This window comes from Procambarus clarkii, chromosome 48 (assembly GCF_040958095.1).
Source record: "Procambarus clarkii isolate CNS0578487 chromosome 48, FALCON_Pclarkii_2.0, whole genome shotgun sequence".
NCBI lineage: Eukaryota > Metazoa > Arthropoda > Malacostraca > Decapoda > Cambaridae > Procambarus > Procambarus clarkii.
Window position 1 is genome coordinate 5,733,718 of NC_091197.1, and position 26,753 is coordinate 5,760,470.

Here is a 26,753-nt window from a genome sequence, read left to right on the forward strand (position 1 = left end):
CTCATTCAGGAAACAAGTTCTGCACTAAAAATCTGAGGAAGGGATAGGCCTTGCTGAGCCTATCTTAAAAGATAGGCTGTTAGGATTTTTTGGGCTTATTATTAGGCATTGGTGATAATAAAAGTAGTGTCCCTGTTTAATGTTTATTTTTCTTTTACAGGTGATTGTCTCTTGAGTTGTCTGCCTTTTGGATCTTCTGTTCATCTAGGAGCATCTGTCCCACAACCTGAAACAGTAATAAATATTAGATGTATTATAAATACTATGTAAAACTTATTAAATAAAAATTTTAATGAAACAACTTTATATACCTTATCCTGAAATTATGCTGGAAATTATTGTTTACTACTATTGATGCATTGTTTAAACATCTGAAATTTTTTACTTTTGAAAATAAATACTTGGTAAAATTTACACCTATTTGTAACTTGTTACATAGGTGCATGCAAAATGCATTGAAAAGATGTAAAAGTGGACTACCTACTCAATTTATATAAACTAACAAATATTGCAAATTAGTCTGAAATATTAAAGTGGAAGAAACTTTAGTCAATATTTTAATTTTCATATTTGAAAGTAAATTTAAAGCTATGCAACACCCAAGCTTTGTACAAATTATGATTAAATTAACTAAAGATCATTGTTAAATTTACAAAACATTAGAAAAGTGACACTGAAGCATCTATACAACATGGTTTTCACAGTCTTTGGTAACTTAAATTTAATCAAAGCTCTTAAATGATTTGTCTGCCAAACTCTTCAGATATTCTGAAATATTTTACCTAGATTAAAACCATCATTGTTTGAAAGGGCAAAACTGATTACTGTCAATTAGTTTGACCTAACATCTGCAAGGTCCTGAAGGAATGGAATTTTTTTTTTGTAAAACTTTTTGCTAAAAAAAACCCTGCCTAATGAACCTGCTCATTTTTTTAGAAATGGTAATTGCAACATTACCAAAGGCCATTGTTTTAATAGCCAAAGTACCAAATGAAAGACCAAGAAGCAACAAACAGGTACATGGTAGAAAGGACAAAAGAATGGTTATGAGGACCCTTTCATTTGTTAAAGAAATGACTGGGAAAAATGCTGTCATACCACAAGGGGTCTTAACCCTTGTCATATACATCACTAACATTAATCTAAATATTGCCAACCATAAAAATTGCTGATAACATGTTATAAAAAAAATAGAATATAATATTGAGGCCTTAATGCAGATCTCTAACTCTACAAATAGTAACAAGACTGGCAATTTCTTAATATAAAACAGAAAAAAATCCAAGACCTTGCACGTGAGCCAGAACAATCCATATCACAACTACTGTACCACATTAAAATGACACAACAATGAAGGTAAGGTAATTACCAAAAGAAGGCACCAAACCGGGAAGGCCATGTAGCACCATCAAAGTGCGAAATAATCAGAGGGCGCTAAATATCACCAAGAATGCCAATACGAGAACAAAAACGCATAAGGCGAACGATATCAAAAGTATCCGATTCACCTAGAATTCTATCGAGGGACAAGTGACTGCGAGGGACGGTCGGAAAGCAAGACACACGCTCGTCCTGGAAGTCAGGACATTCAACAAGGATATGCACAACTGTAAGAGGGACAACGCAATTCGGACAATAAGGAGCAGGGCGGCGCTCCATTAAGTGACCGTGGGTTAAGCGGGTATGACCAACCCACAGCCGTGCCAAAGCAGTGTCCCACCGCCGGTTACGGTGGTAGGAGGAAGGCCACGGGGACACACTATGTTTGAGAGTACGCAGCTTGTTACCAACCACAGAGGACCAACAACCCTGCCAACGGGGAAGAATGAATAACAGGATAAAAGTCGGAATAAGGAATACCTTTACGGGAGATGGGACAAGAACGGATAGCTTCCTTAGCGGCAGCATCCGCACGCTCATTGAAACACCAATATGGCTGGGAATCCAGCAAAACTCTACTGATTTAAATTTACTAGAAATAAGAAACAGCCAATGTTGAATCTCAATGACCACCGGATGGACAGGATTAAAGGACCCTAGAGCCATGAGGGCACTACGAGAATCAACTACGACCACAAAGGAGGAACGAGAAAGCAAGAGACGAAGAGCATAGAGAATAGCATAAAGTTCTGCCGTAAAGACGCTGGCCTCCGAAGGGAGGCGACACATGTAAGTACGGTCAGGAAAAACAACAGAGTAGCCCACACCATCCGCAGACTTAGACCCATCAGGGAAGATGGAAATAGAGTGGGAGTGCGAAGAAAAGTGCTCAAGGAAGAGGCTTTTCAGAATTGTAGGAGGGGTAAAGGCTTTAGTAATACAAGTCAAGGACGTACAAAACTTGGGAAGGGGGACTCTCCACAGAGGTAATGAAGGAACAATACGAGGAGAAACATTAGAAATATGAACAGAAAGAGAATCCTGTAAGCGAGATAACTGGACAGAAAGTGGGAGACAATGAAGAGGAACAGGAACCACAGGAGGAGGAAAAGTCAATGCACGACAGAGGCGAGAGGAAGGATGTTGGAAGGACCGCGCAAGATAGCGAAGACAGTAGCGATCACGGCAGTCCTGAAGAGAGAGAAAGCCAGTGTCAACATACAAACTAAGGGCGGGAGTCGAACGAAAGCCACCAGAGCCGAGACGCAACCCAGTATGGTGCAAAGCATCAAGATGGCGAAGAGTAGAAGGAGAAGCAGAAGAGTATGCAGGGCAACCATAATTGAGTTTAGACAGGACGAGAGAGGAGTGCAAATAGAGGAGCGTGCGCCTATCCGCTCCCCAAGAAGTATGGGACAAAACCTTAAGGAGGTTAAGGGCCTTAGAGCATTCAACTCGGAGGCAAGAGATATGGGCTGACCAAGACAAACGAGTGTCAAAGACTAACCCCAAAAGCTTCGCGGAATCCCTGTACACAATGAGATGACCATAAAGCAACAACAATGAAGTAAAGGTCCTTTCAGTAAGAATCTATCATTCACTGAAAGTTGCTGCAGTTAAAAATAAAAGAAAATACAAGTCCCTAGAAATAAACAAGCAACCTTTTTGACTAAGGAAAAGAAGGTAGTTATTCTACTGTATAAATCTAAGTATTCACTTAGATAACTGTATCCAAGCATAGAGGTTACCCCCCCCCCTTCCCTTTCAGAAAAACATCTACTTTCGAAAAAGTTTAACATTGGCCAACAAAAATGATTCCAGAACTAAATTGCCTAATACCAGGAACAACTGAGAGCCATGACAAACACTGCAACCCTCTCCTACCCCCAAGTCTTATGCTATTTATGATCCAAGGTAATTTGACATACTATACTGTACTTCCTACAGACGAGTCTAGTGAGAGGGTGATCTCCTGGCGATTAAATTGAAGCCCGATACAGGTGTCAACGAACATCAGTCAGCCCACTTGTCAGCACAGTGGATAACTAATGACATCATAATCTGCAGTGTTGTATGCCTCCCTGTGGCCATTTAAATCAATAAAACACAGGGTTGTGGCAATGTTTACAGCATAAGGCAAGGTATAGAGGAATCCTGGAATGCCATGTAATGTGTAGTCCTTGAATGTGCTTTAGGCAACCAAATTGAATAACAACATTTCTGGTGTTCGGCTATATAATCCGAGTTTCTCATTCGGTATAATGTTTTAAACCTAAATAGGAATTCACTTTAAAGGTCAATTTATTTGGAAAGTGCTAACCAGATTCCAAATTACTGACCTCTGAAAGTACTACAAGGCAAGTTTAACCGAACGAGTGTTTGCCTGTCCATACCCCCATGAGGTATGTGACAACACTGAATAAAGAAAGGGTCTTTGAGCATTCACCGTGCAGGTATTTGACATGACCAATATAGCCAAGTGTTAAAGATCATTCTAAGAAGTTCTGCACAATCCATATACTATCAATTAATATAATTGTACAATGGTGCTTGGTGGATGATATTTCCTATTAAAACTCATTGGACAACTGTTTGTATTAGACATTTTAAACCTACAAATGGTAGCCCTAGATATCGCACTACAGTATTAATTACAAGATGAACAATGTAAAATCAATACCACAACAGCAAAGGATGACGGCTTTTCAACAACCGACAAACACACAGGTCTAACACCAGCCATCCCGAGAGAGGACGTCCCAAGCATGTACACCCCACAACTTTACATCACCTTTGCTACCTCACGCGAGCACGCAACAGCATGAGGATGCCATACTCCCAAACCAACTCCATGCACTTTGAGGCTTTAACAACTCAACATTTAAAAAGTTGATTTAAAAAATCAAACACCTGAATTTTTCCCTAATTAAATTTACTAGGGAAATGCACACCAAGCCATGAAACTTACAATGAAGATGAACAAACTACACACAACTGTCACCAAACTTCCACATACCACCCCCCTCTCACTCCTGCCCTCCCTCCTTAGGTGCTCTGATTGGCTGAGCACCTGAGCCACCACCACTCACCTCTTGTTGTGAGAGCCTAAAGCATGTTTGGTTGCACTTTAAAAGTTCCCGAGTGTACTCGCCTAATTGTGAGTACCGCCTGCCCGGTTCACCATTTTGTTTTTCAATCTACCTCAATTTACCCCTTTACAGTCAAATATTATGCAAAATTCTGTTTAAGACTTGTCCCTTCTTAACTTAAATAACTGCTTTGGCCATCTGCAATCTTTCTAGGTGGGTAAAAATGACTCTTGAGGCCAGAAAGGACTTATCAGACGGCGATCATAACAATACGGTACACACACAAAATCACAACCTGATATACACCAAGCAGAAAATCCACTGGAGCTATGAGGCGACGTAAACCCTTGCCCAAGGCACTGGCAGCTGCATACTCTACCACAGTATATTACTGACTTTGTAAAAGTCTTACAACCGGATTTCCCCATAAATCACAGCTAGTTTTGAGGCCCCTCCTTGAGTCAACGTCTTACGTAAGACCTACAAGCACTCAGGTGAAGGCTGAAGCAGTTCAACACCATATGCCCCAACTTCAAATACACAGTTGAGAGGCGGGACCAAAACGTGATTTTCTGTGTGTGCCTGAAGTTGGGGCATACGGTCTTGCTTCACCCTTCACTTTAACCTTCACCGGCGTACTTCAGGGGTTTTATTTAATACTTGGACTGGCTTCAGTAGGGCCTCCAGACTTTCTGTGGCTTCACAAGTGTCACGTGAATCCCCTGCATAGCAGTGGGACTGCCTTTTCCCTTCACCTTCAATGCCTCTGCACTGGAAGTATACATCTACACCAGCCCAGAAGAGTCATCAGTCCTGCCACCTCTCCATACCCCCCAGGGCCTGGCACGGCCTGGTACGACTCAGAGGCAAGCCGGGCGCCACTGCTAACTGGCAGCTTGTCCCCACAAACAAGCAGTTAGCCGCCTTCAACTGACAGTGGTACAGCTCAGCACAAAGGCACCGCTAGCCACAACGAGCAGTTTGCTAGTTGACCAGATGTCCACCTTGTGTTGACACTGGATGAGTCATCACCGCCGGACTATATAAAGAGCGCTGCCTCCCTGGAGAGGCAATCTCTCCCTTAGTGCTCTAGGATCACCTTGGTGTCTCTAACCCGTCGTCCACTTCCAGCCAACATCGTGTGACTGATGCCATGGTGGTATGGTAGCTGTCTTCAGAACACCAGTATATCTTCATACTTTTATTCATTGCTTATAGTTTATTTTTTGCATTTAAGGTCATACTAACTTGTTCACCTTTGCATTACATGATAGTCAAGTATTGTCATGTGTTATTTTTGTTCATTACTATTTCAGTAAATTGTTTAATTATTTATTTGATAATTTTCATTTGTTTCCACCTGCAACTTACACACTGCAAGGCCAATAGCAGCATTTCTTTCATTTATGTGAGGGAGAGCCATACCATCTTGGTTCAGTATAGCTGTGATACCATAACCCGTCACACAAGATATCCAGTTGTAAGACTTTTACCATCAGTGGTGGTAGAGTATGCAACTGGCAATGCCTTTGTTACAGGTTCGCTTCATCTCACAGCCCCAGTGGATTTTCTCACACATTTGAATACATGAAACAACTTTATTTGATACATTCCAAACCAAAGTACTGTACAGTACAGTAATTATCAAACCATCAAATGTGTGGGATAATCATAGTGCGCTAAATATCACTAACGTCGCCAATACAAGAACAAAAACGCATACGGCGAACAATATCAAAGGTATTGAATTTACCAAGAATTTTATCGAGGGACAATTGACAGTGATGGATGGTCGGGAAGCAAGCCACGTAAGTCCTGGAAGTCAGGACATGTAGAGACAACGGTTTGGACAATAAGAAGCAGGGCAGCGCTCTATTAAGTGCCCGTGAGTTAAACGTGTATGACCAATATACAACCTCGCCAGAGCCGTTTCCCACCACCGGTTACGGTGGTAGGAGGAAGGCCACGGGAACACACTACTCTTAAGAGCACGCAATTTGTTACCAGTAACAGAGGACCAACAACCCTGACAACGGGCAAGAATAGGGAAATGAATAACTGGGTAAAAGTCATAATAAGGAACACCTTTACGGGAGATGGGACCGGTGCGGATAGCTTCCTTAGCGGCAGTGTACGCACGCTCATTTAAGAACACACCAATATGGGTGGGAATCCAGTGAAATTCCACTGTCTTAAATCTACTGGAGATAAGAAACAGCCAATGTTGAATTTCAACTACCAAAGGATGGACTGGATTAAAGGATTCTAGAGCCATGAGGGCACTGCAAGTGTCAACTACAAACACAGAGGAGGATTGACAGCGAGAAAAGAGTTGATGAAGAGCATAGAGAATAGCATAAAGTTCTGCCATGAAGATGCTAGTCTCCGGAGGCAGGAGACACAAAGGTGCAGTCAGGAAAAACAACAGAGTAGCCTACACCGTCTGCAGACTTAAGACCCATTGGTGAAGACGGAAATAGAGTGGAAGTGTGAAGAAAAGTGTTCAAGGAAAAGGTGATTTAGAACTGTAGGAGGGGTAAAAGTTTTAGTCATGTGGGTCAAGGCTTACAGAATTTAGGAACGGGGACCCCTCCATAGGGGCAAAGACGGAATGACACGAGGGGAAATATTGGTAACACAAACTGAAAGAGCATTTTGTAAGAGAGACAACCGTACAGAAAGAGATAGGTGGTGAAGGGGAACAGGAACCACAGGATGGGTAAAGGTCAAGGCATGACATAAGCAAGAGTGAGGGTGCTGTAAGGACCGTGCAAGGTGGAGAAGACAGTAGCGATCATGGCGATCCTGTAGAAACAGGACGCCAGTTTCAACATACAGGCTTAGGGTAGGTGTCGAAGGAAAGGTACCAGAGCTGAGCCGTAACCCAGTATGATGCAGTGTGTCCAGATGGTGAAGGGTAGAAGGAGAAGCAGATGAGTAAACAGGGCCATAATCGAGTTTAGACAGAACGAGAGAGGAATGTAAAGAGAGGAGCAGTGTCGATTAGCTCCCCAAGAAGTATGGGACATGACCTAAAGTTAGTTAAGGGCCTTAGAGCATTCAACTCGGACGTAAAAAATATGGGGCGACAAAGACAAACGAGTGTCAAAGATTAGCCCTAAAAGCTTTAGCAGATTCTTTGTACAAAAGGGGATGACCCCTGTTACCTAACAGTAAATAGGTATCTGGGAGTTAGCTGTTACAGGCTGCTTCCTAGGGGGGTGCGTGTGTGGGAGAAACAAAAATTTAGTAGTTAACCACTGAACTGCTCTCTCTCCAAATAACACCCTGGTGCACAAGAAATAAATTCTTTCCAAAAAATTTTTTTTCTCTTCTTATATTGTTAAAATGCAGAGTCTGATCACGGGGAAACTAAACAACAAATATTGTATGTGACTTACTGTAGCTGCGATGGAGCTGGGAATTGAGCAAATTATGGGAGCTGAGCGTTGGAGCGATGGGGGTCTGTCAGCCCCGCCACCCCGTGCGACGGCAGTTGCTGCGAATAAAATGTTGCACAATTATTTTGAAGTTTCTCATTCATTTCTTCTTTTTTTTTGCTGTAATATTATTTAAAAGTGTGTAATTTGTGGAATTTATATAATTCAAAGTATAGAACATCGCTATGCTCATAATTATGGGCCTCATATATGCGACATATTCTACAATCAAACAGTGTTTTTGCTGTTATTACACTATATACACACATTGTATATACCCATCTACGTATGTATTCACTATAACGATCCACTATGTTGGTATGGTGAGCCCAAAAAACATGAGTGAGCTGCCACACCCTGCCAGTCCTCCCTCCCTCCTCCAACACATTACTCGCCAACATTCCTCCTCCCAAAATACAGTTATTGTGTTTATTACACTATTTACACACGTTATGTATAAGTATGTACATGTTTTATTCATGTACATACGTACATACTTGCCATCTCCTCACCTCTCTCTCTTGCCTACTTAATGCTCTTGCTTCCCTCATCTCATCACAATCGACTTTATAATGGTCCAGGACGGATCGAAATGTCGTCGTCTATTCAATTTCCAGTGTGTGGTTTGGTCAACAATGAAATCTTCATGCAAGATCTTATAAAGAAAACCCCTAGAACGAGTTTTGCAGATACGAAAGAGTTTAAGGTGAGTAGGGGATGGTTTGAGAAATTTTGAAAAAAGACATGGTGTTGTGAGGCATGGTGAGGGTGCCAGCTCAGACAAAGTAGGGGCTGAAAGATTTGTTCGTGATTTTAAAGATTTTGTAGATACTGTATTGATGGATATATTCCACAACAAGTGTTTAATTATGAGGAGACATGGCTATTCTGGAAAAAATTGCCGAAGAGGACATACATTACCCAAGAGGAGACGTCACTGCCCGGACACAAGCTAACTTGGGCTAACTTGTGTCAGGATAGGCTAACTCTTGTGCTGTGTGGCGATTTGAAAATTAAACCCTTGCTCGTGTATCATTCCGAAAATCCAAGAGTTTTAAAAAATATATAACGTGCAGAAAAACTGTGATGTAGAGTGGTTTGCCCTGCCATCAAAAAATATCTGCAAGAGAAAAGTTTGACACTAAAGGGCCTGCTTCTCGACAATGCTCCTGCTCATCCTCCAGACTTGGAGGATGCATTGTTGGGGCCACTTTTTTTTTTTTAGGGATATTCCTGCATGGGCCCTAAGTTTCTGGCTAATGAACCAATGACATGAAGGAGGAGTTTTCAACCTACCTTGTGTTAGGTGTGCAGGGGTCAATAGGCTGAACATAATGTCGGGAGCAAAGGGGGGCGTTTGCCTCTTCAAACACAATTGTGACCATCTTCATCTCTTCGAACTATCCTAAATGCTCTCTTCACCTGTCTGACCAAATTGGGTGTCCAGACCACCTTTGAATCTGAAATTGTAAAATTAATAGTGATTTCAGAATATTCAGTCCATTTATACTAACAAAATTATATACAGTATACTGTAATTGAAATTTTACAGAATGATAAAGGCAATTTAGTAACTTTGTTAAAATGCACATGGGGGAAATACATGAAAATAGGTTAATATGGTTTGTAAGGTTGATGGGAAATGTTTATTACTTTTATGATTTAAAAGATGTATAGCCCTGATACTCCATCCTGGGTGCATTCCACCAGGTAATGACCACAGCAAAAGTTTTCCACGAGGCTCTATTGTCACACAAACTTTTCACATTTTCAAACTTGATTCATCTTTTTCCCCCTTGTTCCAGGGGTTTTCTTTAAAAGGTCTTCATGCAAATGCCTTGGTTTCTCACAAATGATGGCCTCTGAAATGCTATCACCTGCTAACTCTTTGTTGTGTATCCAAATTAATAAAAACTTTTCAACATCCTCAAGTGTTTGTGTTCTTTGTTTCGGGATTGTTCATATGCCTTTTGCCACTTTAACGCTCATAATGTCCTTTTTCTTAGCAAGTATAGTGCATATTGTTGACATAGATTTGTTGTACTGCCTAGCTAGTTCAACAACCTGTGCACCGTTTTGACGTTTATGAATGCTCTCTTGTTTTTCCTCTATGGTCATTCTCACATGTGTTTTCTTGGCTTGAACCTGAACCTTACCACTGGCTTTCTTGGGACTCATGGCAAGATATATAATAACAAATTTGATGTTCAAATAGCCAAAAATCCCAAAACAAATGTAATGCTTTATAAAGAATTCAGGCGCGATAGTTACTAGGCAGGAGACACTGGTAAACTGAGGTGCGATCACCATGCCACCACGCGCTAGGTCAGCCCATACGCATATCAACAAACTCATTTCCCGAGGCAAAGTTTGTAACCCGATTCAAATTTTTTTAAGAAATTAGGCTCGTAACCCGAAAAGTTCATAAATATTCATTCGTAAGCCGAGGTGTCACTATATATAACTAAAAAATTAAACTCAGGATTACTTTCAACCCCCACCCCTTTTGCTCTACTCCATCGCCACCTACCTTCACCCCCCTCTATGATGTACTCTTCCATAGACACCTACCTTTGCCCCCCTCCTCCCCTCTACTCCTCCATCATCACCTACCTTCACACCCCCTCCCTTCTCCTCCTCCATCGTCACCTTCCTTTCACCCTCCTCTATGATGTACTCTTCCATAGACACCTACGTTCACTGCATATAATGCTCCCCTCTACTCCTCCATCGTCACCTACTTTCACCCCCCCCCCCCCTCCGCTCTACTCCTCCAGGGTCGCAGACAATTTCACGAGCGTGAGAACTACGAGTTCTCTAACCACTCTCACACTCCTACTCTCTCACCAGTGAGGGGGAGGGAAGGAGGGAGGAAATGAAGGAAGAAAGGTGGGGGAGAGAGAATAGGCAGGGGGGAGGAGGGCCTAGATACATTTCTTCCATATAGATAGGTAGACTGAGGGAGAGCTGCTTGCCAAGAGCCCTATCAGACAGGCTTCCTATTCCTCAACCCTCCCTAATATGCCACATCCTGGTCAGGACAACTTGCTCGATTGTTATTCTTGGTGTGACTCGAGAACTGACCTCGAGGCGGGGCATGGGCATGGATTATCTCCCTGGGGCACGCACCTCCCTGCCCCAGCTCTCTCTCTCTCTCACATAATCTATCAAGGGTCTAACATGAGGTCATTGTGCCTACCAGAAGTGTATATGTCCAAGGCTGGCCACCTGTCTGGACCATTCAAATGTATAAACACGTAATTAGTCTATTAAAATTATATATAATGCTACAATTATAAATTAATTTGTTCGTGGTCATTCGTTTATCAGTATTTTAATATGAGGTATATATACGCATGTATGTATACGTTGACGTACACATATATGATTATGTGTAATCATATATGATTATATCTAATGGAATGCATTAGTAAGTGATGTGGTGGAGGCTGACTCCATACACAGGTTCAAGTGTAGATATGATATAGCCCAATAGGCTCAGAAACCTGTACACCTGTTGATTGACGGTTGAGAGGTGGAACTAAAGAGCCAGAGCTCAACCCCAGCAAGCACAATTAGGCGAGTATATGAACGAATGCACATGTACACTTTCAAATGAATTAAGATACCTTGAGATACACAATGACTTAGTTTAAATAGTTTAAACACATTATGGTACTGATTTTGACATGCTGATGTCTGGAAGGGAGAGGGGGTGTTTGGGGTTATTGTCTGAGGTGGAGGACCAGAGGAGGGGGTCAGTGGAAGGATGGTGGCTGGAGGGATGCCATTGTTCTAATGGTTATGAAAACAATTATTGATGGCAGGAATTCAGTGGGTGTGTACTTCACCCGCACCATCACCATACTGTGCCCTGCTACAACCCCCCCCTCGTAGGGGCCCCCCCTTGAGGGGCCTCGTAGCCTTGTGGATAGCGCGCAGGACTCGTAATTCTGTGGCGCGGGTTCGATTCCTGCACAAGGCAGAAACGAATGGGCAAAGTTTCTTTCACCCTGAATGCCCCTGTTACCTAGCAGTAAATAGGTACCTGGGAGTTAGTCAGCTGTCACTGGCTGCTTCCTGGGGGTGGAGGCCTGGTCGAGGACCGGGCCGCGGGGACACTAAAGCCCCGAAATCATCTCAAGATAACCCCAAGATAACCCCCCCCACTCCACCCATGCTGTGCGGGGCGTATTACACATTATGGGATAACCGACTGTCTGTCCATTCCTGTCTGCTCGTTATGCTGCCCTTCCTTTTGAAAATTGTCTGCTTTATCGACTTCCTTCAAGACCACACGTTAGCCTCTTATCACGCCCTCTTACCACTCTCAGGGAGCCGGCTCTTCTATACAATAGTTACCACTCAGTCCCCAAGGTGAAAGAGTGTCCGGGCATATGACTTGTTACGTGTACTTATTTGCGATTCGTTTGGGCTGTCACGTGTGGTGATTAGTGTTGGGTAAGACTAGGCCAGGTCAGGTCAGACTAGGCCAGGTCAGACTAGGCTAGGTAAGGCTAGGCCAGGTCAGGTCTGGTCAGGTCTGGCTAGGCCAGGTCAGGCCAGGCCAGGCTAGGCAGGGTGAGAGAAGTAAAGCGGCAGGTACTTACGTTTCCGAGAAAGTAGCGGCGGTAGTATATTGTTGATTTAGATTCGACGACATCCTGAAGCTAGTAGGTGGCGGCCTCATCGCTCTCGAACTTGTTGTTGTTGTAGGGGATACGAGGCACACCCACTATCCCCCTTACATTGATCACATCGCACACTAATATTTTTACTATTTCGGACACCAGATTTGTCTGTTTCGTATATGTATAATTGTTCAATATTAAAACCACAATAGAATGCTCTAAGTACTTTCGTATATTAATACATCTTCAGAAGGAATGGTTCGCTCTGAAGATGTATTAATATAAGAAAGTACTAAAGGAAATTCCTGTTTCAATTCTTCCTCCGTGGTCTGACACTCTTATTATATATTGTATATACTGAATTATATATACTATGCTTATATAATATATACTGAAATATTGTTACATTTAACGTATGAAACAAAGTATATATCTGTATTTTTAATAAAATATAAAACATTAATATTTATCAACGTATCTCTGTGAATTACATAATTTATCAGTATTGTACAGCCTGTGATCTCCACCTGGCTGGCCACTGATACCTAAGTAGCTTTCATGTGTCCGGACACCGGCGATAGGATTGTATTATTTAACTTTAAAGAGAGAGATATTTCTTGAAATGTTGTCACATTAACGTCTACATCTTCCTTCCTTCTGACATATAGATTTTAAGGTTAATTAGCATATATGGAAATAAATTACACAATTTATAGGCTGGTGTGAAGGGCTTCACACTCTTAGAGCAAGCCATCAAGAAACTGTACAGTATCAAATGCATATATCTTCGCTTTCACTTCAGTTATATTTATGACAAGTATTTAAAGTGTAGCTTATATTTCTGCCTTTCTGTTGACATAGAAAACTTTCGTTTATTACATTATCTAGATAAAATTAGCATTGATCTTCAAAAGGTTGTAGTTGTAACTTCCATTATAAACAACATTATTATTGCAAACAGTAGGAGTTTCAAAGTCTCATTTGTATGGATACCTTCTCATATAGGTGTTGTCCAGCATGATGACACAAACAAGGCAGCTAAAACTGAATGTGATAAGCCTGAAGTTGAGTGGGATATGGGCATTCCAATCTCTTCTGTCAAAGCCGCAATATTTTAGGAAATTAGGGAAGACAGAAGAGCAGTCACTGACACACAAAAGCCAGAAAGCAAGAGTATAAAGAGCTATGACATGTTTATGTGCCTCTGTAACCTTTTCCACTACCGCCCACAAGATGATATATGGGGTGCATAATTAATGAACTAAACTAAGTAAACATGTTTAGAATCGAGAATTATATGAACGGACAGCATAAAACTTCCACTAGTGTCACAATGACAGTGTGACATTGTAATTGCCAGAATTAGGCTAGGATATCGATATGTATCGCAGGTGGCTGCAGGTAATGAATAGCCCCCAATGGTGAATATTCCAATTGTAAACTATGTGAACAAGAGCTGGGACATACTCACCAACACTATATCTGTGATTGCCGTGTTATAAGTGACTTCAGACCAAATGGTATAAGGTACTTTGAACTCTGTAATTACTTCATACACTTAGGAATATTGGAAGATATTCTTATATGCTGTACCCGGATTTTGCTAACGGAGGCTAATAGATCAGCCTTATATTTTATGTTCTCACCTGATTGTTACCTTGAGGTAGGCCCGTAAGTGGTAGTCCTCTTGAACCATTAACAGTATCAATAGATGATTCAAGTTCAAGTATGTTTATTGAGATAAGCAATAAATACATCTCAAAGGGATAGAGTAGCTTAGGCTATTTCTACCCCCCTCTACTTCAAGTCCCTCAAGGGGCGCACAAATTCAGTGAGTACAAATAGACATATAACAGTACAAGAATCCCATTTAACATTGCATACAGCAAGTACAGCATATAATTGTTACATTCTTGGGGCAAAATTCTTGTAGCTCGTAGCTAAGTATACTGGACCTAGATTCAGGAAGCTCTGTGTATTTCTTCGTAAGTGGGTTTGCTACGAAGGTTCCTAAGTGGGCCCTAAGAAGATGCTTAGGGTCGATTCAATAAGGAATACTTAGGAAGAAAATTGTTGGTTCACCTGCGTGCCGATAGAGGTCACTACTGTGTTTCGTTTAGCCAATCAGAGAGCAGCAACATTCTTCATATTGAAGATTTAGCGCTGGCTTATCAGAGCTCTACTGCCTCCTATTTACGTCGAATTTTCTTATAAAATTAGTATATTTCGAAGTAAAACAATGTTTTTTCAACTTCTACAGCCAGCACCGACATTGTAGTAAACAAATATGTTACATTTGTTGTTTACCTACGTAATTCTAAGAGATACTGTGTAGCTGTCCTTGTTGCTCGGAAGATGCGCTGACAATTATTGTATATATTTACTGAATTTACCCAAGGGCCACTAACTATCTAGTGACCTCGAAGAGAACAGAAAGCCGGCGGCTTGTTAAAGGGCCCGCCAATTGTCTTAATGATATTTTTTAGCTGGAATTTGGCATTTACGGTTTCAGCGGGTAGGCGGTTCCATGGGTTTATAGCCCTCTTGGTGGAAAAAAAACATCTGTTTTCAGTCCTACTTGAGAGAACATACTCTCCAACACTATATCTGTGATTGTCCTGTTATCAGTGACTTCATACCAAATGGTATGAGGTACTTTGAGCTCTGTAATTACTTCATACACTCAGGAATATTGGAAGATATTCTTGTGCTGCACCCAGATTTTGCCAGTGGAGGCTAATAGATCAGCATTAAGTATTTTGTTCTCTCCTATTTCCATGTATGACTGGCCATCCTGTGAGGTGAGGATGTTGGGTGAGCTTGTAGCTGGTTTTTGATCTACACTGTGTGGTCCTTTATACAGAATAGGGAAGCAGCACATTGCTGTGTATACCTAAACATGTTTAAAAATACATTGTTTGAGAGGAGTTTTGTAGAAACTGGTAAGAGTAATTATAATATAATGTTTCCATGATTCAGTGCTTACCTCTTGTGAAAATTGCTTAGAGTTGATTTGTTTTTTGTATTGAGGCTGGTATTTTCTAAATTGATTCCATGTACAGTATGTCTAACCATCCTGTGAGATGGGAGTATTAGATAAACTTATAGCTAGTTTTTTATCTACACTGTGTAATATTCCATATAGAATAGGGTAGCAGCACATTGCTGTGTATACCTAATCTTCTTAATAAAAAAAATCAGTAATAAAGATTTTAAATTATAGTTTGTATTATTACAAATACAGTACTGTATTATCCTTATTAAATCATGTTGACCATGGATCATTAAGATCTCATGTTGATATGTAATACAAGTCATATTTCTTTTGAACTGCTAATCCATGCTAATCATTCATTAAATTGTGCATTATGTCTCAATTTTTCACTTCCTTGGATATACTGTACAGTACAAAAAGATAGGATAAAAATAAACCAGTAATATTTCTTTCATTATATTTTTCATTTAAATAACTGCATCAATATTTTTACAGCTGACAGGATTTGTTTTCCCATACAGGTGCATTATTTGTTAAAAAAAAATTGGTTTATTGTTACACACAATGGTGCTACATAGCCTTCCCAGCTTGGTGCCTTCTTTTAATACTTACTGATTAAAAAATAAATAATAAATACATTTTATTCAGGAAAAGTACATACAGTTGATTTACAAACATAATGTTGGATTTATAGGCAGAGCTAGTACATACAATACCTAAAGCCACTAATACTCATAGCATTTCGGGCAAGGTGTGGGGGGAAAAAAAACACAGACTAAAACTTAATAGTAATCGGGATTAGGTATAAATTGTGTTGAAAGAAGGAATAAAAAATAAAAAAAGGGGGTTAACATAGCATAAATCAGCAATTGCACATGTTGGTGAACATCGTTGTTTAAAAAATAGCAAGACATGGGTTGACATTTAGGAGGTAAGTTAGGTTACATGGAGTTAATTAGGCAGTACTTGGTTTAACTCTTAAACCGGTTGAGAGAGGTACAGCCTTTGACATGATTCGGGAAGTCATTCCACATTCTGGGTCCCTTGATTTGTAGAGCACTTCTAGTTTGGTTACACACAGCCAAATTGAGTAACAGGAAGAGGTCTTGGACACAAATTTGTTCCATGCTAAATGTAGAGGAATCAGCTGAGTATTCCTCAAATAAAATAAGTTGCCTCAGCTTATAAGGTAAATAAAATAAGCATTTCTCAAATAAGTAGCTGCCTCACCTCACTGCCTTACTGCTACATAGCCTTCCCGGCATGGTGCCTTCTTTTGATAATTACTTGTTCCACACCCAAATTGTATTACAGGAAGAGGTCTTGGACCCCTACTTCCCTCTCTCTTTTTTAATAATCTAGTCATAATTATAGCTTTAAGTATTCAATGAATAAAGTTTTTGACATTTTTACCCTTTTCCTTACCTAACATCATTTGTGCAGCATATTTTTATTTTATGTCTCACCCAGATTTAATTTTAAAATAAAACCAAACTAAATAAATTAGAAATGGGTATGTATAGCTAAGGTACACCCTTACTACTAGGTGAACAGGGGCATTTGGTGATAGTAAATGATCCCATCAGGCAGGGCTCATCACCTTCTCTCATATTTCATGTTCACCAGTGTTTATTTACTTAATAACTACTGGTATAATATCTTGCTATTATAAAACTAATTCTACTATCATCAAATACATATTTACTTCAAGTTTCAAGCAGAGAATGCATATATAACTAACACGAAGGATTCCTCTTCACTAGATTTATCAGCTATAATATTTTGGTCATGTTCCAATATCATAAATCGATCCCAGTGTTATGTAGTAGAGAAAAAATGACTTATATCCAGTTTACGTAAAGCTACGAGTGGTCGAAACCACACTTAGATCCCGGAATGAACTTGCGAAGGTTTTTCCACTTAGGGTAGTTAATTGAATACGGACGTAGCTGCCACGAAGGCGCTAAGACGGAAAACGCTCTTAGCTAAGAGGAAAAACCTTCGTAAGTACCTTCCTGAATCCGGCCCCTGACCCCTCCACCCCCAGGAATGTTCACCCAACCCCTCCACCCCCAGGAATGTTAACCTGACCCCTCCACCCCCAGGAATGTTCACCCAACCCCTCCACCCCCAGGAGTGTTCACCCGATTCCTCCACCCCCAGGAATGTTCACCCAACCCCTCCACCCCCAGGAATGTTCACCCGATTCCTCCACCCCCAGGAATGTTCACCTGACCCCTCCACCCCCAGGAATGTTCACCTGACCCCTCCACCCCCAGGAATGTTCACCTGACCCCTCCACCCCCAGGAATATTCACCCTCCCCTCTCCCCGAATATTCACCCGACTCCACCTTGTAACATCTAAATACCGCCTTTCGTATTTGGTGTTGGGTTAGTGTAGTAACTTGGGGATGTGATGCCACCCGTCACATCACCAAGTTGCACTGAATTCTCAAGTCATGTCCGGGGTATATATTGGTAACAGGAGGCTTGTGCAAGTAATTATTAAAAGAAGGCACCAAACCGGAAAGGCTATGTAGCACCATCAAATGTGCGGAATAATCAGAGGGCACTAAATATCACCAAGGATGTCAATATGAGAACAGAAATGCATAAGGCAAACAATATCAAAAGTATCCGATTCACCAAGAATTCTATCGAGGGACAAGTGACCAAGAGGGACAGTCGGAAAGCAAGACACACGCTTGTCCTGTAAGTCAGGACATTCAACAAGGATATGCACAACCGTAAAAGGGACAATGCAATTTGGACAATAGGGAGCAGGGCGGCGCTCCATTAAGTGACCGTAAGTTAAGCGTGTATGGCCAATACACAACCTCGCCAGAGCCGTTTCCCATTGCTGGTTACGGTGGTAGGAAGGACACAGGGACACACTACTCTTAAGAGTACGCAGTTTGTTACCAACAACCCTGCCAACGGGCAAGGATGGAGGAATGAATAACTGGGTAAAAGTCGGAATAAGGCTACATTGATTTATTGTGCAAGCTTGTTGATAGCTTGGAATGTAATTGGTCAGCAACTTGTACAAAGATCAGCCAACTTGTGTTAGACAAGACTACCATGCAAGCCACCCTTTATTTATACGTATTAAGGTTTCAGGCAAAACATTACTCGGTGTTGGCTATGGGAAGGGGGAGGGGCATGGTAATTAAAACTATTTCCTAAAGTCAAACTCTTGACCCTTTGACCGTTTATCAAACCAGGGAATGGGGAAGGAGAAAGAGAAGATAAAGGAATCAGGAGGAAAGGGAACAAAAAAAATAAAATTAGAGAGATTAACTAGCACATACACACACAGTTTACTGTCCATATGATCCTTCCGAGAAACGCCTGCACTAGTCTCCTCGACTGGTAGCACTGCAATTTGTTTACGATTTAGATGGACTAACCCTGACTCTACTAGCACCGAGAAGAGAGGGGAGGTAAAAGTTAGGTATATGGGGGGGGGGGGGAAGGAAAATAGACTTTCCCCTACTGTTACAACTCCCTTTCCCCAAAATTAAGACAAAATTGCATATATGAACAATTTAGCCTGATTTTGTCTTATTCAAACTTGTCCATACCCCAGTAGTGTTCACCTGACCTTCCACACCCCTACCCCAGTAGTGTTCACCTGACCCTTCACACCCCTACCCCAGTAGTGTTCACCTGACCCTCCACACCCTTACCCCAGTAGTGTTCACCTGACCCTCCACACCCCTACCCCAGTAGTGTTCACCTGACCCTTCACACCCCTACCCCAGTAGTGTTCACCTGACCCTCCACACCCTTACCCCAGTAGTGTTCACCTGACCCTCCACACCCCTACCCCAGTAGTGTTCACCTGACCCTCCACACCCCTACCCCAGTAGTGTTCACCTGACCCTCCACACCCCTACCCCAGTAGTGTTCACCTGACCCTCCACACCCTTACCCCAGTAGTGTTCACCTGACCCTCCACACCCTTACCCCTAAGAGAATAAGAAAAACAATAAGACCTGGGAGTAGACACGGAGACCAGAAGTTCATGTGAACAGGATAACAGCAGCATATAGGAAGTTAGCAAACAAAAGCTCATTTAAGAATATAAACATGGATGCCTTCCAGTCCATACACACTGAGAAAGGGTGTATAGGTTGGGGGAGGGGTGCATGGAGTGGGTGTGGGGAGGGACACAGGTAGTGATGGGTTAGGTGGTGGTGTTGGTAGGCAGATTAGGAGGGTGTTTTAGTAAGGGGGAAGAGGTTTGGAGAGTGAGAGGAAAGGGCCTAATTGGATGGGGTCCTTGAACACTTTTCTTCACACCCACTCCATTTCCATCTGCACCAATGGGTTCAAGTCTGCAGACGGTGTTGGCTACTCTGTTGTTTTCCCTAACCACACGTGTGTCACCTACCTCTGGAAACTAGCATCTTCACAGCAGAGCTTTATGCTATTCTCTATGCTCTTCTCAGTCATTGAAAGAATACTCTTCACACAAACTGCACATAGTACTATGAAAAAGGTGTGGGTTAGGAGAGGGGCTCGAGCAGTGTGGAGAATGTGAGGGAAGTAAAACACAACAGTGAACGGTGCAGTGTTGTGAGAGGGGCCTGGTGGTGGAAGTGGTGTCATGAGGGAAGGGCATTGCAGGACAACTCTTGAAAGGAAGATTTAAAATGACTACTGTGCTCTAAATTTATTTTAAAGAGTTTATAAAATCAAATTTCACCCCAGTGCCAATAGTTCAAACAAAATACAGTACACCAATGTTAAACTATTATTATAACTTTTAAATAATGCATTTGTAACTCCTTTCATGTCAAATTGTTCACTATTGTTCCTAGAGTTGTTTAATATCCAAATATGTAACATTTTACTAACAAAGAATTTTAGTGGAACCAGTAATGATCTATCTCCAAACCAAAATAAAATAAACTACTTACTAATAAACTTTTAACAAAACAACCTACATACAGAAGCTTTATCAATAATGTAGCAACATGCCAAATACTCTACAGAGATAACTGTTATAGTACAAATAGTACAGATCAAAGCTTCTGCTTTTATCACATTTATTACACATCAATATGTATTGTATAAAATACTGTTCTCAAACTAAAGTAACTTTGATGCATGGACACTAATTTAAATAACCTTTAGTTTAAATACTTTGCAAGTCATATTCTGAGAATAAGAAAAGATTTTGTATAAACAGAAGTGCACTTAAGTACAAAGTGACTAACTTCACTTTTATTGACCTGTTCCCTCATTTAAATTAAAAGTAATGTTAATCTGCCAATACATTTTATAGCAAAGCATTTAATTTCAAAAAAATAATAGAGAAATTTCCACTTCTAAAGAACATTGGAGGAACTGACTATTGGACTAGTAAAGGAGACAAACATTCAACACACAAGGACACACATGTCAGATAACTATGTTGATTCTGAGTAATGACACTACCAGACAGTATCACCTGCTTGATATTCTAGTTTAACCTGAAGTTACAACTAAACTGTGAAAGGCCTAAGACATAGGTGAGAAGCATTTAATTATCTTTACTAATCACAACTATTAAGAACTGAGTTAATACAGTACTGCATATTCTGCTTGTAAACAAAAATGCATTGGTACATTTATAATTTATTAATCTATATTGATACTACATTTCCTTGGGATATTTGCCTCTGAGGTCACTAGTACATTTTAAATTCACTAGCTAAATTAACGTTTAAAGTTATATTACTCAAGCTTGAGTCATTAGTGAACATGGTTCTGTCTCAACATACCTTATATTATCCAATGAACAGGGTTTTTCCATAGGACATTTACAATGGTATATATTCAGTGGCATTAACAATAGTTCTTTATATATAATGGTTATACCGCTACAAATACTTTAAATTTTCATACGACAAAACATGTCTTGGGTTTCTACACCTGGAACCACTAGTATCACGGCAAACTCAGTAGAAGCTCCGTTAAGAACTCGTCTGGGTTTTCAATCTCATGAAGTAAACCTATAGAGAAATTAAATTTATTAAAAAAAATTATAACTAAGCAAAATTAAAATACAGGGTAATGACTTTATTGTATTCTGAACAGTTGAGATGGTTTTCTAAATTACCATAACTATATACTGTTTTAAGACTTCAGTAGAAATAATGTCTTAATGGATTCAGTGGTAGTCAATATAGAAAAAATTGTTCCATCATTTTTTTTTTAAACAACAGCTACTGAATGTAGCATTCTTTACTGCACTGAAGCTGTGGATTCAATGCATGAGGTTACTCAGCACAAACCATAAGGTTACTCAGTACTAGGGTAAAATACAAAATGGGTGGCATTTTACAGCTGGTACAGGAAATTGTTCACAAAAATTTATTAACTAGTTTTACTTCATTTCAAAGTAAGCAAGCAATTATCAAAAGAAGGCACCAATACTTAATTTCAAAGATATTCAATAGATATATGCTGAAACCCACAACCCATCCTCACAGCTGCAAACCTTCAGTAAACAGCGAGTCTACATAACTTGGCTGAAGATATGGTGTCAAAACCACACAACAGTAAATAAACAAACAAATGTTTTGGTCCGTCCTGGGCCATCATCAAGTGGTGTAATGAAAGCGTGAAAGAGAATACAAGGGGAGTGAGCGAGATGAAAGATGGCATGAATGAAGGAGGAAGATGAAAAGATGAGATAAAAGGTAAACTAAAGAGAAAAGGTAAAACTAATAGAAAAAAGAATCAATTAAGGAAAGGTTAGAAGTAAGGGTAGGATGAAGAATAGGTAAAGGAATGGGTATACAGTATAAAAGAAAGTTTATAAATAAAGAAAAGACTAGAGGAAGCTAAGTCAAAGAATAAATGAAGTAATAAAAGAGACAAACAGCCCAGAGAGGACAAAGCTAAGTCAGATCACATTTGGTAAGAAAGTTAGAGCATTAAAGTATGTACTATACTGTGAAAGGAAAGTCAACTGCAACAAAGCCAGGACTAAGGTTCAGGTTGGGCAGGGTGTGTATCAGAGTCGACTATATGATGGTGTCTGAAGAGTATAGGCAAGAAAGATCATTTTAGAAGACCAATCTATAGGATGATTAGAGTCCCTTACATGACAGAAGAGAGAATTATTTGTGTAGATGTAACACTTCTTTCATGTTCTTTAATTAAGTCTGTCATTCAGTGTACAGCCAATTTCACCAAAGTATTTTAGAGAAGACAAACAGGAAACAAGTAGACACCAGCATAAGTGTGAACCAGATTACTACGAGGCGTGTTACTTTGTCGAAAGACGAGTGTCCTCACCACGAGGACGAAGGATATTAGCGAGTTCAGATATGAAGGGAAGGCACAGCCCTGTGTTACTAGTATTAGAAAGAGGTTTGGGATGAAAAATTTCTTTTAGAACATTCCCCTCTTGGTTAATACACTGACTCAAACCTCAACTTGGCCAACTCAAATGAGAGAGAATGGAATTCCAGTTAGCTTACAGATGTTTGATAAAATGATTGCACACTGCCATTTTGCTTTCACTCTGAATGTACAAGTGTGTGCCAAGCTGAGTGCACTCACTCTAGCTTTCTTAATATGGGAGCTAGGCTTGTCTTGTTGGGTATCTACGAGGAGCAGACACCCTTGGCTGTACAGTAAGACTATGGAGGGCACCATAATCTTTCTATAAAAGAAATTACAGCCATTAATATAGTTTTAACCTTAAGTTGATACCTGGTTGATACCCGATTGATGGGGTTCTGGGAGTTGTTCTACTCCCCAAGCCCGGCCCAAGACCAGGATTGACTTGTGAGAGTTTGGTCCACTAGTCTGTTGCTTGGAGCGGCCCGCAGGCCCATATATCCACCACAGCCCAGTTGGTCCGGCACTCCTTGGAGGAAAATCTAGTTTCCTCTTGAAGATGTCCACGGTTGTTCCGGCAATATTTCTTATGCTCGCTGTGAGGGTGTTGAACAACCGTGGCCCTCTGATGTTTATACAGTGTTCTCTGATGACTTGTTACTTTGAGTTACTTGGAAGTAAGTAATTATCAAAAAGAACGCACCAAACCGGGAGAGTTACTTGGAAACAGTACCAGAAGCGAGAGGGAATTTTGGCCAGGAAAGCCTAACTGTTCCTTCGCTCATGTAATCATCACCAGTGAGCTGTGATGTCATGGGAGTCATATGATTAAGGAACAAGAGCCTATTGGGGGGAGGCACCAGTAGGCCTCCAAGATGCTGTTGCACGATTGGCTAATTTTGAAGAACAAGGGGGAGAGAGTCGGGTAGGCCTGGGGCCAGCCGGCTTCCCACCCTTGTGCGAGCATTCCGAAAGCTAGAGTGACTGTTTGGAAGCCGAATCCGTGGCTCTGGCTAAAGTCACGGAATTCACCGTTTAACATGACGTCATAAGCCCAGTATATATCAATCACATCTACGCGATTCCTTCAAGTCAGAATCCGGTTCTGCAACAACACGCCTAAAAATAATAATTTAGTCCCCCATATCTCACTGCCAATTAATGTAGTGGTGCTTTGCAATTCCTGGAGCTGCTGGATTCGAACCAGTTTCATAGGCACTAACATTTAATTTTGGTGTGAGATCCCATTGAGCTACCCTTTTGATTGCCATCAGCATTTAAGGAGCTCCACGACCTAGTGGATAAAGAGTGCCAAGGATTTGGACTCTGGCAGCTGCTCTCGCCATTTATTTCAGTTTTAAAGTATAATCTCACATCTGGCATTTAACATGCTGGCTTGTGCAGATCTTTGACTGAGGACACTTGTACTAGTGTCTAACCCCAATAAACAATCTCACAACAAATATATCAGATACTTTGCCTGACATAATAGTGAAAAAAGGTGATGAAATGTACCTTAAGAAATTTGTGAGAAAGGCCAATATAACAGGCTTGCTTCCATTCCTTTTGAACTGAACATTACTTACCTACAACATCACAAAATTCCATGAAAGAGGAAATGGGAAGAAGTTCTTCCTGGTAGTTAGTAAGAAGTTTGGAGGCAGCTTCAACCAGCACTTGGTCATTGTGACGAACAAACTCTGCCACTGTTACACTCCATTCACCTTCACCACTTGCCTTCTGCAAACACACAAAAATTAATACGTCTGAATCTTATTATTGGATTTAAAGACATCATTGAATTTGTACAATCATTGGATTTATTAAATAATTCTGAAAACCAGTTTCCATTAAACAACACATAGTATTGGATATTGTTCCAATATTCTCCTGCCCCTCCCCTTCCCCCACATTTTTTTTACTATAGATATTGCTATATTGTGACAAAGCAATATGGAGGAGGAGGATTCAAGATATGAAAATTCTAAAATAATCAATACATAGCAAAGATTAAAAGCACTTTGATAAACTTTAAGACTTTCCTCAGAGTTCATAACTGACATAAGTATTGTACTCTGTACTCAGTAGATCAAGCATAATGCATCTGTTGAAACCTCAATTTCAGCCAAATCAACCTCCTTGCTCAACACCACTATACAACCCTGACAGCATTCAGTGACCACACATGGAGCAAACCTTGACCCTTGGCGAGAGCCCTTATATTATTGTGTTTATTTTCTAACCTTAAACATTTTGCAAAGGTAGGAAGAGTTAACCCCACATTAAATTAAAACAACTTGTGTGTCACTAGAAATACAAGGTCACGGTCACTATATGGCTTTTTAAATTCAATATTACTCAATGAATGAAAACTAAAAATTTTCTAGGCAAATTAAACACATGAATAATAAAATGTCATGAAAACAAATCTTGTGCTGTGAGGTGATGTATGAAGAAGGTAAGGACGGACCAGCGGGTGAATGCTTGGAGGAGACCGAGCCGTGTATATAGTAAGAATGAGACGAGCAGAAAAAAAAAAAAAAAAGATAAAACAAGGCGAGAAGGTAAAAATGTAGGAGATTAAGGAAGATTTTAGGCTTAACTTAATGAATGTAGAATGGCACACAAAAATATTCATGCAAGAGAACTTTACTGATGAAAGTAACTTGCCCTATAATTGAACAACACTAAGAAATTATAAAAACTCTCAAATAGAAGAGCACTAACCTTAAAGAACATGTTATAAATTCCATCTACAAGGGCCCAAAATATAGCAGCATGTTTATATGCTGCCCAATCCTTTGTTGCTTTGTCCGTTATCCTGTTCCCTTGAGGTGGATGAGGCGAGACAGAACGAGCGTGTGCAACAACCAGCAGTCGTTGAAGGTATGTAATCCGAACTGCCGTCCATTGGGCTGGCGAATAAACTGCTAAGGACAGGACACCCATGTAAAACACTCCCTCTGCCTCGTATGCTACTTCTACCCACCGCTCCCGTCCAGCTTCAAGGAACGTGTTGAGTTTTTTCTCTTCCCGGCTTGCAGAACGTGTTCTATTGTGAAAATAATGGATTCAGAAGACTGCCATAAAAGGTATCGGATTAAAAATTTAACTATGCAAGCATCAGCCAGATATTAAAAATGGGGCAAGGATTAAACTTTCACAATCCTGGTCAAAACTCTACAACCCTAACCTTTAAGAGAGCAACCAAATGTGTTGGATAATTAGTACTATGGTATTATAAAACACACACACATCACAAACATCTCAGTCTGGATACTGCAGACAAGAAAATAGCCTCTACCACAGTAAACGACCAGACTACCACCTACTTTGGAACACAAACATTTTCTTTTCATAGAATGTTTACCAATTTAAACAAAAAATTAAAATATATCTTTCTACTTTTTCTCTTCTATGTTCCACATTTTTGCTTTTCAGTAAAAGCCAATCAAACATACTTCATTTAAAAGCATTAAAATTTAAGGTCAAATAAGCATTTGGGAAAAAGAAGGACTACATTAGCATGAACAGTATGTCAATTCTAGAAAATGGTGGTTGCTGCTTCTGGAACCATTTCTTTTAGTGCAATCATTCATTTAGCCATTTTAAAATCTGGATGCTTCCTTAGGCAAGATCTTTACTTTACTTTTACACTGCAGCCTTTTTCCTTAAGTAAGGTGTGATACGCCATACACAGTTTTAAATGTAGATATGCCCAAGTCAAACATGCTTGTAAAAAATTACACTGGTTGCTTGAAGGTTGAGAGGAGAGACCAGAGCTGAAGCTGAACCTCTCCTTCCCCACCCTCCAAGCACAATTAGGCAAGCATAGGAAAATATGAAATTTAAAAAGATAAAGATAAAAATTTAATA

The 26,753-nt window shown here is 40.4% G+C and overlaps 2 protein-coding genes and 1 long non-coding RNA gene across 3 annotated transcripts in view; 1 reads left to right on the forward strand and 2 right to left on the reverse strand.

The window, feature by feature from the left end:
* The window catches only part of LOC138349470 (protein-lysine N-methyltransferase EEF2KMT-like), a 45,530-nt gene extending 45,333 nt beyond the window's left edge, over nt 1–197 (forward strand). The window contains exon 9 of the mRNA XM_069302502.1: nt 161–197. The gene's annotated coding sequence lies outside the window, so the exon portion shown is untranslated. The remainder of the gene's footprint in view (nt 1–160) is intronic.
* On the reverse strand, nt 130–12,854 carry LOC138351020 (uncharacterized). Its single transcript, XR_011222321.1, has 4 exons — nt 12,520–12,854; nt 9,206–9,369; nt 7,871–7,968; nt 130–226 (listed from the first exon to the last, which is right to left on the reverse strand). It is a non-coding gene; the product is annotated as an uncharacterized lncRNA (long non-coding RNA).
* Nucleotides 12,855–20,202: 7,348 nt separating this feature from the next.
* Nucleotides 20,203–26,753, reverse strand: part of LOC123764715 (E3 ubiquitin-protein ligase-like protein poe) — a 134,778-nt gene continuing 128,227 nt past the window's right edge. Inside the window, 3 exon segments of the mRNA XM_045752768.2 lie at nt 20,203–21,538; nt 24,464–24,617; nt 25,605–25,929. Coding sequence (XP_045608724.1) covers nt 21,474–21,538; nt 24,464–24,617; nt 25,605–25,929 — 544 coding nt within the window. The 3' untranslated portion in view covers nt 20,203–21,473.